Below are 13,607 nucleotides of genomic sequence, written 5' to 3'. Positions count from 1 at the left end.
ACAAAAATCACATGATCATTTTCATAATACAATCAACTGGCAGTAAAACTCAAGATACTCTTATTGGCAGGTGGAGCATGGGCTGAGCAATTTAAGAATAATGCTTTTAAAAAAATTTGTTTTGTGGGATGTCCTTTATTAGTGTGCTTTTCTATCTGTTTGATTTTTTATTCCAATGTATTTCCTTTTAAGATTAGGTAGATAAATGAATGAAAATTTCTCATGCTAACAAATATTAATTCCCCCTAATTTCAAATTTCTTTTTTTTCTTTAGTGCTTTTACTAAATTACTGAGATTTAGCTGGCCACCCAACTAACAACTAGATTTTTAAGACTTCTTTACAGCTAAGCGGGAGGATATGTCTATGATATGGGCTAATGATAATTTAGCAGAAGTTATGTTTGCTCTTCAAAGGAGCGTGTGTGACCTCTTGATATTTTTGTTTCTTTCCAACCACCTGGAATGTAGAAGTGGTTGCAGGAGCTGGAGCAAACATTTTGGAGCTGATGTGGGAAACTATGTGATGAGAATGCTAGAGCAGCAAAAGAGCTGGCCCTAGTTTACATATGCTTGGACTATTGCATGAGAGAGAAATAAATTATTATGTTGTTTAAACCATAGTTATATTTGGATTGTTCTTACAACTGCAGATACTTATTTCATAAATACAATGTTACCACCAAATGAACAAAATAGGTGGAAAAATTATGCAAAAAGACCTACAAATTAAATGGCTCTACAGAAACTGTGTTTTTGAAAGTCACAAATGAACCTTCAAACAGAATTTGATGCTTTTGAAATCATGTCAAATTAACCAAAATGCCAAGGCCTAGGTAGGTACATGTGATCTCAGCTGTGTGGAAGAATGCATTTGGTGGTGGTGGGGAGTGTGGTGAACAGGAAGTACAGGCTTCATCCACAGTAAAGCTGATGGTCAGCTACATCCAGGTTGCTACCATGCAGAAATTCAGGTTCAGTATAGCTTCATCTTCCTTTTTTTTTCTTCATGAATAACTGGAATCCCAGAAACTTATATGAGATCTCTCTTTTTAAATATTGATAATTGTGACATACTACTAGGTGTTAATATCATGATCCCCTTCTTGACCATTTAAATAACTATATTTCCAAGCATCTCTTGAACTAATGGTGTCACTATGACAGTTCTGGTCATTGTGACTGTAAGATAAGTCACAGGTTGGGGACTTTGAAGACAGCCTTGTAAAACTGGGCTGACCCAGTTGGAAAGCACATCTTTTGTCTTTTACTTTTTTGTTTGTTTCTTGCTGTAACACTTTTAAAATGCTGAAGGTAATCAGAAAACACAAGGATAAAAGCCACATGCTAAGGTGAGATGGCAGTGTACAATGATGCAATAAATATCTATGTACACACATCATTTCTCCCATGTGTGAGTGTTTCTGAGGATATATTCTCTTGAGGGGAGATTACTGAGTCAAAAGAGTATGCATTTCTCATTTTGATAGATTTTACCATTGTTCTTCTTAGAGAAAGTAATGATTTCTGGTCTCACCAGCAATGTAAGTGATTGCTCACTTCCTGCAACCTGGCCAAAATTGGGTAGTACAAAACTTTGCATCTTTGTCAACTCAATGGATAGAAACTTTGTTTGCATCACTTTTGGAAAAATTTGTGAAAATTTTGATGCTTAAGAGCCAAATGATTTTTTTGGTGTGTTCTTCATCCATTTTTCTATTGTTACTTTTTCTTATGGGTTAGTAAAGATTCTTTAGACAGTGAGAATTCATGATAAATGTAAATATTTCATCCAAATTTGGCTTTTTACTTTGTTTATATTAGTTTTACCTTGCAATACCGTTTCATTTTTACATAGTTATCAATCTTTTCTTTATGGCTTCTTTTGACTCTTTCTTAGCAAGATCTTCCCCAACTCAGCCAATTTTTCCAAATTATTTAATTTAACTTTATTTATTATTATACTTTCCTTTTTAACATTTGAACTTTTGACCATCTGGATTTTATTTCATGTAAGAAATGAAATGGGAGTAAAATTATTCTAAAAATTCCAGATGGCTCAGCAGGTGTTTGTTCCTCAGAAGGAACAAACTCCAGACGCGCCACCTTAAGAGCTGTAACACTCACCGCGAGGGTTCGCGGCTTCATTCTTGAAGTGAATGAGACCAAGAACCCACTAATTCCGCACACAGTGGGACTCACAACTGCCTAACACTCTAAGCTTCCTGGGCAGGGGAAGGGTGGCACCCATTTCTAAAGCCCCAGGCTGTGCTTTTCCCCTGCTGGAGCCAGGGAGGCTGGATGGCTTGGTCCCAAGACTTGTCCCTCTGCAGCCCAACACATTGGCTGTGGCAGTCTGTGGCAGAGTGCCTCTACAGGCCTGACTCTTACCCATCCTTCCTCATTGGGTGGGGCTTCCCTGCAGGAACTCCAATAACTCCAGCCAGGGGCTCAGGGACAGAACCTGGATCCCACAGGACCTGAGCACCTAAGGAGAGGGAGGCCACAGTCTCTGCAGACCAGCAGATTTAGCCTTTCTTCCTGGTAGTTCTGAGGAATCCAGGCAGCCCAGACAAGTGGGTTTCCCCCCTGGTGTGGCACACCCCGTCTACCAAGGGACAAAGTACTTTGTTAAATGAGTATTGTTCTCCTTGGTACCTAACTGTGTGAGACCCTCCAACAGGGGTTGTCAGAAACCCTATACAAGAGCGATCCTACTGGCATCAGGTTGGTGCCCTTTGAGCTCAGAGATCCCAGAGGAAGGAGCAGGCACCCATCTTTGCTGTTCTCCAGCCTCCTTGAGTGACATCTCCAGGCATGGGAGTGAATCAGATGAGTAGGGCCTGAAGTGAACCCCCAGCAAACTGCAGCAAGCCTACAGAAGAGGGACCTTACCATTGCAAGACAAACAAGCAGAAAGAAACAACAAAAACAACAACAAAAAACCCCCACAAAAACCCCATCCAAGGGTCAGAGCCTCAAAGACCGACTCTAGACAAACTCACGAAGATAAGAAAAAATCAATGAAAAAATGCTGAAAACCCAAAAGGCCAGAGTGCCTCTTCTCCAAATAATTGCAATGTCTTTCCATCAAGGACATGGAACAGGACAGAGGATCAGATGGATGAACTGACAGTAGTAGCCTTCAGAAGATGGGTAATAAAAAACTATGCTGCACTAAAGGAGCATGTTCTAACCCAATGCAAAGAAGCTAAGAACTTTGATAAAAGGTTATAGGAGCTGCTAACTGAATAACCAGTTTAGAGAGAAACATAAATGATCTGATGGAGCTGAAAACCCCAGCACGAGAAGTTCGTAAAACATATACAGCTATCAACAGCCGAACTGAACAAGTAGAAGAAAGGCTATCAGAGTTTGAAGACCACCTTGCTGAAATAAGGCATGCAGACAAGACTAGAGATAAAAGAATGAAAAGGAATGAAGAAAGCCTCCAAAAAATATGGAGCTTCATAAAAAGACCAAACCTATGATTGCTTAGAGTACCAGGAGACGAGGAGAATGGAAACAAGCTGGAAAACACACTTCAGGATATTATTCGGGAGGACTTTCCTAGCAAGACAGACCAACATGCAAATTCAGGAAATACAGAGACCACCACTAAGATACTCCATGAGAAGATCAACCCCGAGACACATAATCATCCAATTATCCAAGCTTGAAATGAAGGAAAAATTGTTAAGGGCAGCCAGAGAGAGAAAGGCCAGGTCACCTACAAAGAGAAGCCCATAAGACTAAAAGTACATCTCTCAACAGAAACCCTACAAGCCAGAAGAGATTGGGGGACAAATTCAACATTGTTGAAGAAAAGAATTTTCAACCCAGAATTTCATATCCAGCCAAATTAAGCTTCATAAGCAAAGGAGAAATAAAATCATTTCAAGACAAATGTTGAGGGATTTCCATTATCACCAGGCCTGCCTTGCAAGAGCTCCTGAGAGAAGCACTAAATATGGAAAAAAAGCACCCAGTACTAGCCACTGGAAAACACACCAAAATGTAATGACCAATGACACTATGAAGAAACTGCATCAACTAGTGTGCAAAATAACCAGCTAGCATCATGATGACAGGATCAAATTCACACATAAAAATATTAACCTTAAATGTAAATGGGCTAAATGCCCCAGTTAAAAGACACAGACTGGCAAATTGGATAGAGTCAAGACCCATTGCTGTGCTGTATTCAGGAGACCCATCTAATGTGCAAAGACACACATAGGCTCAAAATAAAGGGATGGAGGAAAATTTACCAAGCAAACAGAAAGCAAAAAAACTGCAGGGGTTGCAATCCTAGTCTCTGACAAAACAGACTTTAAAACCAACAAAGATCAAAAAAGAAGAAAAAGGGCATTACATTATGGAAAAGGGAACAATTCAACAAGAAGAGCTAACTATTCTAAATATACATGCACTCAATACAGGCACACCCAGATTCATAAAACAAGTTTGTAAGAAATACAAAGAGACTTAGACTTCTACACAATAATAGTGGGATATTTTAACACCTCACTGTCAGTATTAGACAGAACTAGACAGAAAATTAATATATTCAGGACTTGAACTCAGCTCTGGATCAAATGGGCCCAATAGACATATGCAGAACTCTCCAACCCAAATCAACAGAAGATACATTCTTCTCAGTGCCACATGGCACTGATTCTAAAATAGACCACATAATTGGAAATAAAACACTCCTCAGCAAATGCAAAAGAACTGAAATCATAACAAACAGTCTTTCAGAACACAGTGCAATCAAATTAGAACTCAGGATTAAGAAACTCACTCAAAAACACACAATTGCATGGAAACTGAACAACCTGCTCCTGAATGACTCCTGGGTAAACAATGAAATTAAGGCAGAAATCAAGAAGTTCTTTGAAACTAATGAGAACATGGGACAATGTACCAGAATCTCTGGAACACAGCTAAAGCAGTGTTAAGAGGGAAATTTATAGCACTAAATGCCCACATCAGAAAGCTTGGAAGATCTCAAATTGACCTTCTAGTATCACAGTTAAAAGAGCTAGAGCATCAAGAACAAACTAATTCAAAAGCTAGCATAAGACAATAAGTAACTAAGATCAGAAAAGAATTGAACTAGATAGAGACACGAAAAGCCCTCCAAAAAAAACAATAAATCCAGGAGCTGGTTTTTCAAAAAGACTAACAAAATAGACTACTAGCTAAACTAATATAGAAGAAAAAGAAGAATTACATAGACACCATGAAAACTGATAAGGAAATACCACCACTGACCCCACAGAAATACAAACTACCATCAAAGAATACTATAAACACCTCTACGCAAATAAACTAGAAAATCTAGAAGAAATGGGTAAATTCCTGGACACATACACACTCCCAAGTCTAAACAAGAAAGAAGTTGAATCCCTCAATAGACCAATAACAAGTTCTGAAATTGAGGCAGTAATTAATAGCCTACCAACCAAAAAAAGCCCAGGATCAGATGGACTCACAGTTGAATTCTACCAGAAACACAAAGAGGAATTGGTACCATTCCTTCTGAAAGTATTCCAAACAATTGAAAAGGAGGGACTCCTCCCTAACTCATTTTATGAAGCCAGCATCATTCTGATACCAAAACCAGGAAGAGACACAATAAAAAAGGAAAACTCCAGGCCAATATTTCTGATGAACATCGATGCAAAAATCCTCAATAAAATACTGACAAATCGAATCTAGCAGCAAATCAAAAAAACTTACCCACCACGATCAGGTCAGTGTCACCCCTGCGATGCAAGGCTGATTCAACATATGCAAATCAATAAACATAATCCATCACATTAAACAGAACCAAAGACAAAAACCACATGATTATCTCTATAGATGCAGAAAAGGCCTTTGATAAAATTCAACATCCCTTCATGTTAAAAACTCTTAACAATCCCAGCACTTTAGGAGGCTGAGGCAGGTGGATCATGAGGTCAAGAGTTTGAGACCAGCCTGACCGACATGGTGAAACCTCGTCTCTACTAAAAATACAAAAATTAGCTGGGCATGGTGGCACATGCCTGTAACCCTAGCTACTCAGGAGGCTGAGGCAGGAGAATCGCTGGAACCTGGGAGGCGGAGGTTGCAGTGAGCCGAGATTGTGCCACTGCACTCCAGCCTGGGCAACAAGGGCAAGACTCTGAAAAAAAAAAAAACAAAACAAAACCCTCTTAATAAACTAGATATTGAAGGAAGATATCTCAAAATAATAAAGCTATTTAAGACAAACCCACAGCCAATATCATAGCAATGTCATATTGAATGGGCAAAAGCTGGACACATTCCCTTTGAAAACTGGTACAAGACAAGGATGGCTTCTCACACTACTCATATTCAACATAGTATTGAAAGGTCTGGCTAGGGCAATCAGGCAAGAGAAAAAAATAAAGAGTATTCAAATAGGAAGAGAGGAAGTCAGATTGTCTCTGCAGACTGCATGATTCTATATTTAGAAAACTCAATCACCTCAGCCCAAAAACTCCTTAAACTGATAAGCACCTTCAGCGAAGTCTCAGGATACAAAATCAAAGTGCAAAAATTATGAGCATTCATTTACACCAATTGATAGACACACAGAAAGCCAAATAATGAGTGAACTCCCATTCATAATCGCTACGAAGAAAATAAAATCTAGGAGTACAGCTAACAAGAAATGTGAAGGACCTCTTCAAGGAGAACTACAAACCACTGCTCAAAGAAGTCAGAGAGGACATAAACAAATGGAAAGACATTCCATCCTCATGGATAGGAAGAATCAACATTGTGAAAATGGCCATACTGCCCAAGTTAATTTATAGATTCAGTACTATTCCCATCAAACTACCATTGACATTCTTCACAGAATTAGAAAAAACTATTTTGGATTTCACATGTAATGAAAGAAGATCCCGTATAGCCAAGACAATCCTAAGCAGAAAGAACAAAGCTGGAGGCATTGTGGTACCTGGCTTCAAACTATACTATCAGGCTACAGTAACCAAAACAACATGGTACTGGTACCAAAGCAGATACATAGATAAATGGAACAGAACAGAGACCTCAGAAATAACACCACACATCTACAATCATCTGATTTTCGACAAACCTGCTAAAAACAAGCAATGGGGAAAGGATCTCCTATTCAGTAAATGGTGCTGCGAAAACTGGCTAGCCATATGCAGGAAACTGAAACTAGACACTTTCCTTACACCTTATACAAAAATTAACAAGGCTTAAAAACTTAATGTAAAACCCAAAACCCTAAAAACTCTAGAAGAAAACCTAGGCAATACCATTCAGGACATAGGCATGGGCAAAGATTTCATGACAAAAACACCAAAAGCAATTGCAACAAAAGCCAAAATTGACAAATAGGATCTAATTAAATTAAACAGCTTCTGCACAGCAAAAGAAACTATAAGACTGAAAAGGCAACCTACAGAATGGGAGAAAAATTTTGCAATCTACCCATCTGACAAAGGTCTAATATCCAGAATCTACAAGTAACTTAACAACAAAAAACCCCCTCAAAAAGTGGGCAAGGGATATGAATAGACACTTCTGAAAAGAAGACATTTACATGGCCAACAAACATATGAAAAAAGCTCAACATCACTGATCATTAGAGAAATGCAAATCAAAACTACAATGAGATACCATCTCATACCAGTCAGAATGGCAATTATTAAAAAGTCAAGAAACAATAGATGGTGGCAAGACTGTGGAGAAATAGGAACGCTTTTACACTGTTGGTGGGAATGTAAATTAGTTCAACCATTGTGGAATACAGTATGACAATTCCTCAAGGATCTAGGACCAGAAATACCATTTGACCCAGCAATCCCATTACTATGTATATACCCAAAGGAATACAAATCACTTTACTGTAAAGACAAGTGCACATGTATGTTTATTGCAGCACTATTTAAAATGGCAAAGACATGGAACCAACCCACATGCCCATCAATGATAAACTGGATAAAGAAAATGTGGTATATACACACCACGGAATATTATGCAGCCATAAAAAGGAATGAAATCATGTTCTTTGCAGGGACATCGATGAAGCCGGAAGCTATCATTCTCAGCAAACTAACACAGGAACAGAAAACCAAACACCACATGTTCTCACTCGTAAGTGGGAGTTGAACAACGAGAACACATGGTCAAAGGGAGGGGAACAACGTACACCAGAGCCTGTTGGGAGGTGGGGGTTCAGGGGAGGGAACTTAGAGGGCCAGTCAATAGGGGCAGAGAACCACCATGGCACATGTATAGCTATGTAACAAACCTGCACGTTCTGCACATGTATTCCATTTTTTTTTTTTGGAAGAAAGAATAAAAAGAATTTTTCATTGATGGTTTTTGTTTGATTTTGCTAACATTTCTCAACCCTGTACTCCTTGTCCCTTACTGAGTTCTCAACAAATATTTTCTCTTTTGCTGGTTGTAATTTAATTTTCATTTTTGGTGATATACGCTTTTTCTTACTTTTTCCCCCTTGTACTTTGAAAGCTTATTTTTCATATGCTCCCATTATCCCATCCTAGATTCCCTGTATGCTTGTGTCTATACTTTAGATCTTCATTTTAAAATGTTTCGTATTCATGGAAATATATATCATAACTTTCATCTGCTCTATAGACATATTTTCTAAGGTTTGTTTTTCTTCATTCTTTTGTCTCTTTTTTCCCTTGAAGTACCTCTGTAGAAAGATAATGCTGTTTCTTTTTAAAAATTACTTATTTACCAATCTTGCAATAGTTATATACAGAGGTTTATTTGTGGGAACTTCCAAGGTAGAATTCAGGATAGCAGGGATTATTTCTGGTTTGAAATAAAGTTACTATTGGCTGAGCATGGTGGCTCATGCCTGTAATTTCAGCACTTTGGGAGGCTGAGGCAGGCAGATCACTTTAGGTCAGGAGTTCAAGACCAGCCTGGCAAATATAGTGAAACTCCATCTCTACTAAAAATACAAAAATTAGCCAGGCGTGGTGGCGCATGCCTATAATCCCAACTACTCTAGAGGCTGAAGCAGGAGAGTTGCTTGAACCTGGGAGGTGGAGGTTGCAGTGAGCCAAGATTGTGCCACTGCACTCCGGCCTAGGCGACAGAGCAAGCTTCTGTCTTAAAAAAAAAAAAAAAAAAAAAAAGGAAAAAAAAGAGAAAATGACAGAAAGTTATAACACAGGGTTTTTCTTTGTGTGTGTGGGTGTGTGTGTGCACGCACACACGTGCCTGTGTCTGTGTGTATTCTGCCCCTCCTCTCTGATTAACACAGATCAAGGGCTTTAGTGCTGATCATAATTCATTTTGTCATCTAACCTGACCGAGAGCGTCCTCTCTATATGTATGATGTGACCATGTATTTCCTCATTCTTTGCTGCTCCTGTTACTCCATGATGCTAATTGGGGTCAAGGGAAGATCCTACTGCCAAGTTGGAGACTCACTACTAAGATGGGAATTCCAAAATAAAGAATAATTAATTTTTATTTTCACAGTGAGAGCTAGTACAGAAAAACTGTTTGGTCAGGTTTGTCTGATATAAAAAACTTGTCTAGTCTTAGAGTCTTCCTGGGTTGCCCCTGCCTGTTTCCACTTTTTAAAAACTTTAGTGGATTTGGTAGTTCTTCCTCATCTATTGTAGTTTGTGGTTACAGATGTCCAAGTTTGGTCGAAGATGATGTTTTTATATATTTTTAAATTATTCTTTTTCTTTGGGTAGTAATTTTTAAGTGCTGAAGGGGAATAATGAACAATGGTATGGCACCATCTTAAGTTTTGAAATCCATTTTGCTGAACACACTTTGCATAATAATCATACAGCTATATTCTCTGTGTATTATAAAATAGAACTCTATTCTCATCACACGTATCAACCTCTGTTCATCACCATCACAGGTGCTGTCCCTCATAAACAGAGACATTAAAAAAAATGTAAGAAAGACTTTTAGCTTCGTCTCCATTCTATACCATTTAAGACAAATTAGGAATTGAGAACTGAATTATATTTACCTATCAAAATAACCGACGCCCTCTTAAGATATGTTCTGGAGCTCCACAGGAATCCTAAGGTATCAGATATCAAATCTCTAATGTAGTTCCTATGAGAAATAATCTGAGAATAAAAAGGGAAAAAAGCACCTCTCTCAATTGTTGAAATAGAACATTTGCTCCCTCCAGAAAGGCTTCAACATACCAAATCAGGACCAAATTAGAAGTTGGGATGTTTTTGCATGAACTATACTCTTGTTCCCAAAGTCAACTCTCTTTTTCCATTCTTTGGTTAGCATTCATCCATCCCCACTTGTCCATCATTGCTGTTCATGCTGGGTTTCAGAGGACTAGCTTAAGAGGCAGTGGCAAATTAATTCTAGTTTTCTTTTTCATGATCTGGGATATTCTTCCTACCTTAATACCCATCCATAGCTCAAAATGGGTGGACTGGAGGAAGAAGATAAGATGGATGATCGGTGTTGAGAAATAGGAAGTGGAAAATTCTAATTCTGTCGGCTCAAGCTCCAGCTATAATCACTTATTTAAAATATTTTCTTCCATTTTTTTCCTCCAAAATCCACTCTTATCCCCATTACAGTTTTTATCACTTTGGATATCCTGTAAGTTTTGTCTACAACTCTTATAGTAGTAAAAATGGAAGGGCCACTTACAAGATTGTTACAGATACTGAGCACCACCATCTCAAAACTGTAATTTTTATCTTTGAGCAAACGTGATGTTGACCACTTTAATTGTGAGGTACAAATTTTTAATGTATTTTTACATGCCTGTGAGACAGAAAAAGGCCAGTGAAGATCTATTCATCTGTTGTTAGATAAAACATTATAATTCTTGGTAAATTTATGAAAAAGAAGATCAAATGACTTACTTCAGCTACTCTTTTATCGTCATCCTCCAAAAATAGGATTAGGGGCACCAAGCCTTCTAGAATCACATCATTCAGCATCCATGTGTACTCTCTCATATCCCTAACTAATTGACCAAAGTGTTGAATTGCCATACTTCGAATGCCTCCATTAATCTGTAAAAGAAAAAGGCCTTCTTTGAGGATAATATTAGGGCTTTTTTCTTCAATCAGTAATCTACACACACAGACACACACACACACACACACATGCACATCGTATAAATATATATGTATATATGTATATATATATACACTATATGAAATTTTATTTATTTTTAGAAAAAATTCACCTTGGGTTAAAGTAGTTAGGGCATCTTTTAATTTTAAAATAATATTTGCTTACCTATTATTCATAATACCCAAGATATGGAATTAACCTAAGTGTCCATCAGTGGAATAATTGAAATAATTTTCAGCCTTAAAAAAGAATAAAATCCTGTCATGTATGACATGGATGAATTTGGAGGACATCATGCTATTTGAAATCAGGGACAGAAAGACAAATATTGCATGATCTCACTTATATGTGGAATATTAAAAGGTTGAACTCACAGAAGAGGAGAGTGGGCCTAGGTTGCCAGCAGCTGAAGGGTGGTGGGAGGCACTGGGGAAGATGTTGGTTAAAGGATACAAAGTTTCTTTTAGACTAGGTGAATAAATTCTAGAGATCTAATGTAAGTCTAGTTACATTAGAGTATAGTTAATAATGTAATGTATACTTAAAAATTGCAAAGAGACTAGATCCCAAATGTTCTCACCACACACACACACACACAAAAAGATATGTTAGGTAATGGCTATGTTAATTTTTTTTGATTTAATCATTTCACAATGTATACATATATCAAAACATATTGTATTCTGTAAATCTATACAATTTTAATTTATTAATTATGCCTTAATAAAGCTGAACAAAATATATAAACTAGTAAAAAAATTTACTTACCAAAATTCAGATTGCATTAAAAAACTGTGAAAAATGAGTTTCTTAAATTCAGGAAGATGATTAGTATTTAATAACATCCTAAAAGTATAAACTGAAATAGTATATATAACTTGGAGATAATTTTTGTAAGGATACTTATAATAATGTAACCATGCTGTGTTCAAAGGCTGGAGGACTTTGCTGAGTTGCCACTAAATAACAACGAAGCTCTGCATACTGGCATACAACCAGGTTTTCAAAGGCTACTTATGCCAAATAGGAAGGTAATTGGATAAAAATGATTGTATAAAGGAAAAATTGCAAGTCAGAAGAGGTTAATTTTTAAATTTTTATTTATTTATATTTTATTAGAGACAGGGTCTCACTCTGTTGCCCAGGCTGGAGTGCAGGGGCAGGATCATAGCTCACTGAAGCTTTTAACTCCTGGGCTCCAACAACCTTCCTGCTGGTCTGAAATTCTTGGGCTCAAGCAATCCTCCCATGTCAGTCTTGGAAAGTGTTGGGATTACAGGCGTGAGCCACTGCACTTGGCCCGAATTTTAAAAATATAATATCACCTTCTGGTTTTAAGGAAATGTTTATAATCTCATATTGATTTTTTTTATATGAGCATTCTGACTACTTTATCCCACATATGACCTTGGCCAAACATTGCCTTCTCTTTGCCTTAGTTTCTTTACATGAAAATTGGATAATAGTAATACAGTTGCTTAGAAATTTATGTAAAATAGCTCAAGTAAATCCTTTAGAAAAGCCCCTAGTATATATTAAGTGTTCAATAAATTAAGCCACTTTTTTTTTTTTTTAACTTTAAGTTCTGGGATACAAGTGCAGAAAGTTTAGGTTTGTTACAAAGGTCTACGTGTGCCATGCTGGTTTGCTGCACCTATCACCCCATCATCTAGGTTTTAAGCCCCACATGCATTAGCTATTTCTCCTAATGTTCTCCCTCCCCTTGCCACCCACCTTCCTAAGTGGCCCTGTTGTGTGTTGTTCCCCTCCTTGTGTCCATGTGTTTTCATTGTTCAACTCAGACTTATGAGTGAGAACATGTGGTATTTCATTTTCTGTTCCTGTGTTAGTTTGCTGAGAATGATGGCTTCCAGCTTCATCTATGTCTCTGCAAAGCACATAATCTTCATTCCTTTTTATGGCTGCATAGTAGTCCATGGTGTATATATACCACATTTTCTTTTTTTTTTCTTTTTTAAATTTTATTTTATTATTATACTTTAGGTTTTAGGGTACATGTGCACAATGTGCAGGTTTGTTACATATGTATCCATGTGCCATGTTGGTTTGCTGCACCCATTAACTCATCATTTAGCATTAGGCATATCTCCTAATGCTGTCCCTCCCCCCTCCCCCCACCCCACAACAGTCCCTGGAGTGTGATGTTCCCCTTCCTGTGTCCATGAGTTCTCATTGTTCAATTCCCACCTATGAGTGAGAACATGCGGTGTTTGGTTTTTTGTCCTTGCGATAGTTTACTGAGAATGATGTTTTCCAGTTTCATCCATGTCCCTACAAAGGACATGAACTCATCATTTTTTATGGCTGCATAGTATTCCATGGTGTATATGTGCCACATTTTCTTAATCCAGTCTATCGTTGTTGGACATTTGGGTTGGTTCCAAGTCTTTGCTATTGTGAATAGTGCCACAATAAACATACGTGTGCATGTGTCTTTATAGCAGCATGATTTATAGTCCTTTGGGTATAT

The 13,607-nt window shown here is 37.6% G+C and overlaps 1 protein-coding gene across 3 annotated transcripts in view; it reads right to left on the bottom strand.

The window, feature by feature from the left end:
- The window catches only part of MROH9 (maestro heat like repeat family member 9), a 124,173-nt gene that overhangs the window by 25,275 nt on the left and 85,291 nt on the right, over positions 1-13,607 (bottom strand). For all 3 annotated transcript variants that reach the window (XM_063627205.1, XM_063627204.1, XM_063627206.1), the window contains 3 exons: positions 10,900-11,052; positions 10,682-10,798; positions 10,029-10,131 (listed from right to left, as the gene is read on the bottom strand). In XM_063627205.1, coding sequence (XP_063483275.1) covers positions 10,029-10,131; positions 10,682-10,798; positions 10,900-11,052 — 373 coding nt within the window. The remainder of the gene's footprint in view (positions 1-10,028; positions 10,132-10,681; positions 10,799-10,899; positions 11,053-13,607) is intronic.

This window comes from Symphalangus syndactylus, chromosome 12 (genome assembly GCF_028878055.3).
Source record: "Symphalangus syndactylus isolate Jambi chromosome 12, NHGRI_mSymSyn1-v2.1_pri, whole genome shotgun sequence".
NCBI classification, from domain to species: domain Eukaryota; kingdom Metazoa; phylum Chordata; class Mammalia; order Primates; family Hylobatidae; genus Symphalangus; species Symphalangus syndactylus.
Note: the sequence above shows the minus strand (reverse complement) of the source record. Positions and strands in the feature narration are given on the sequence as shown.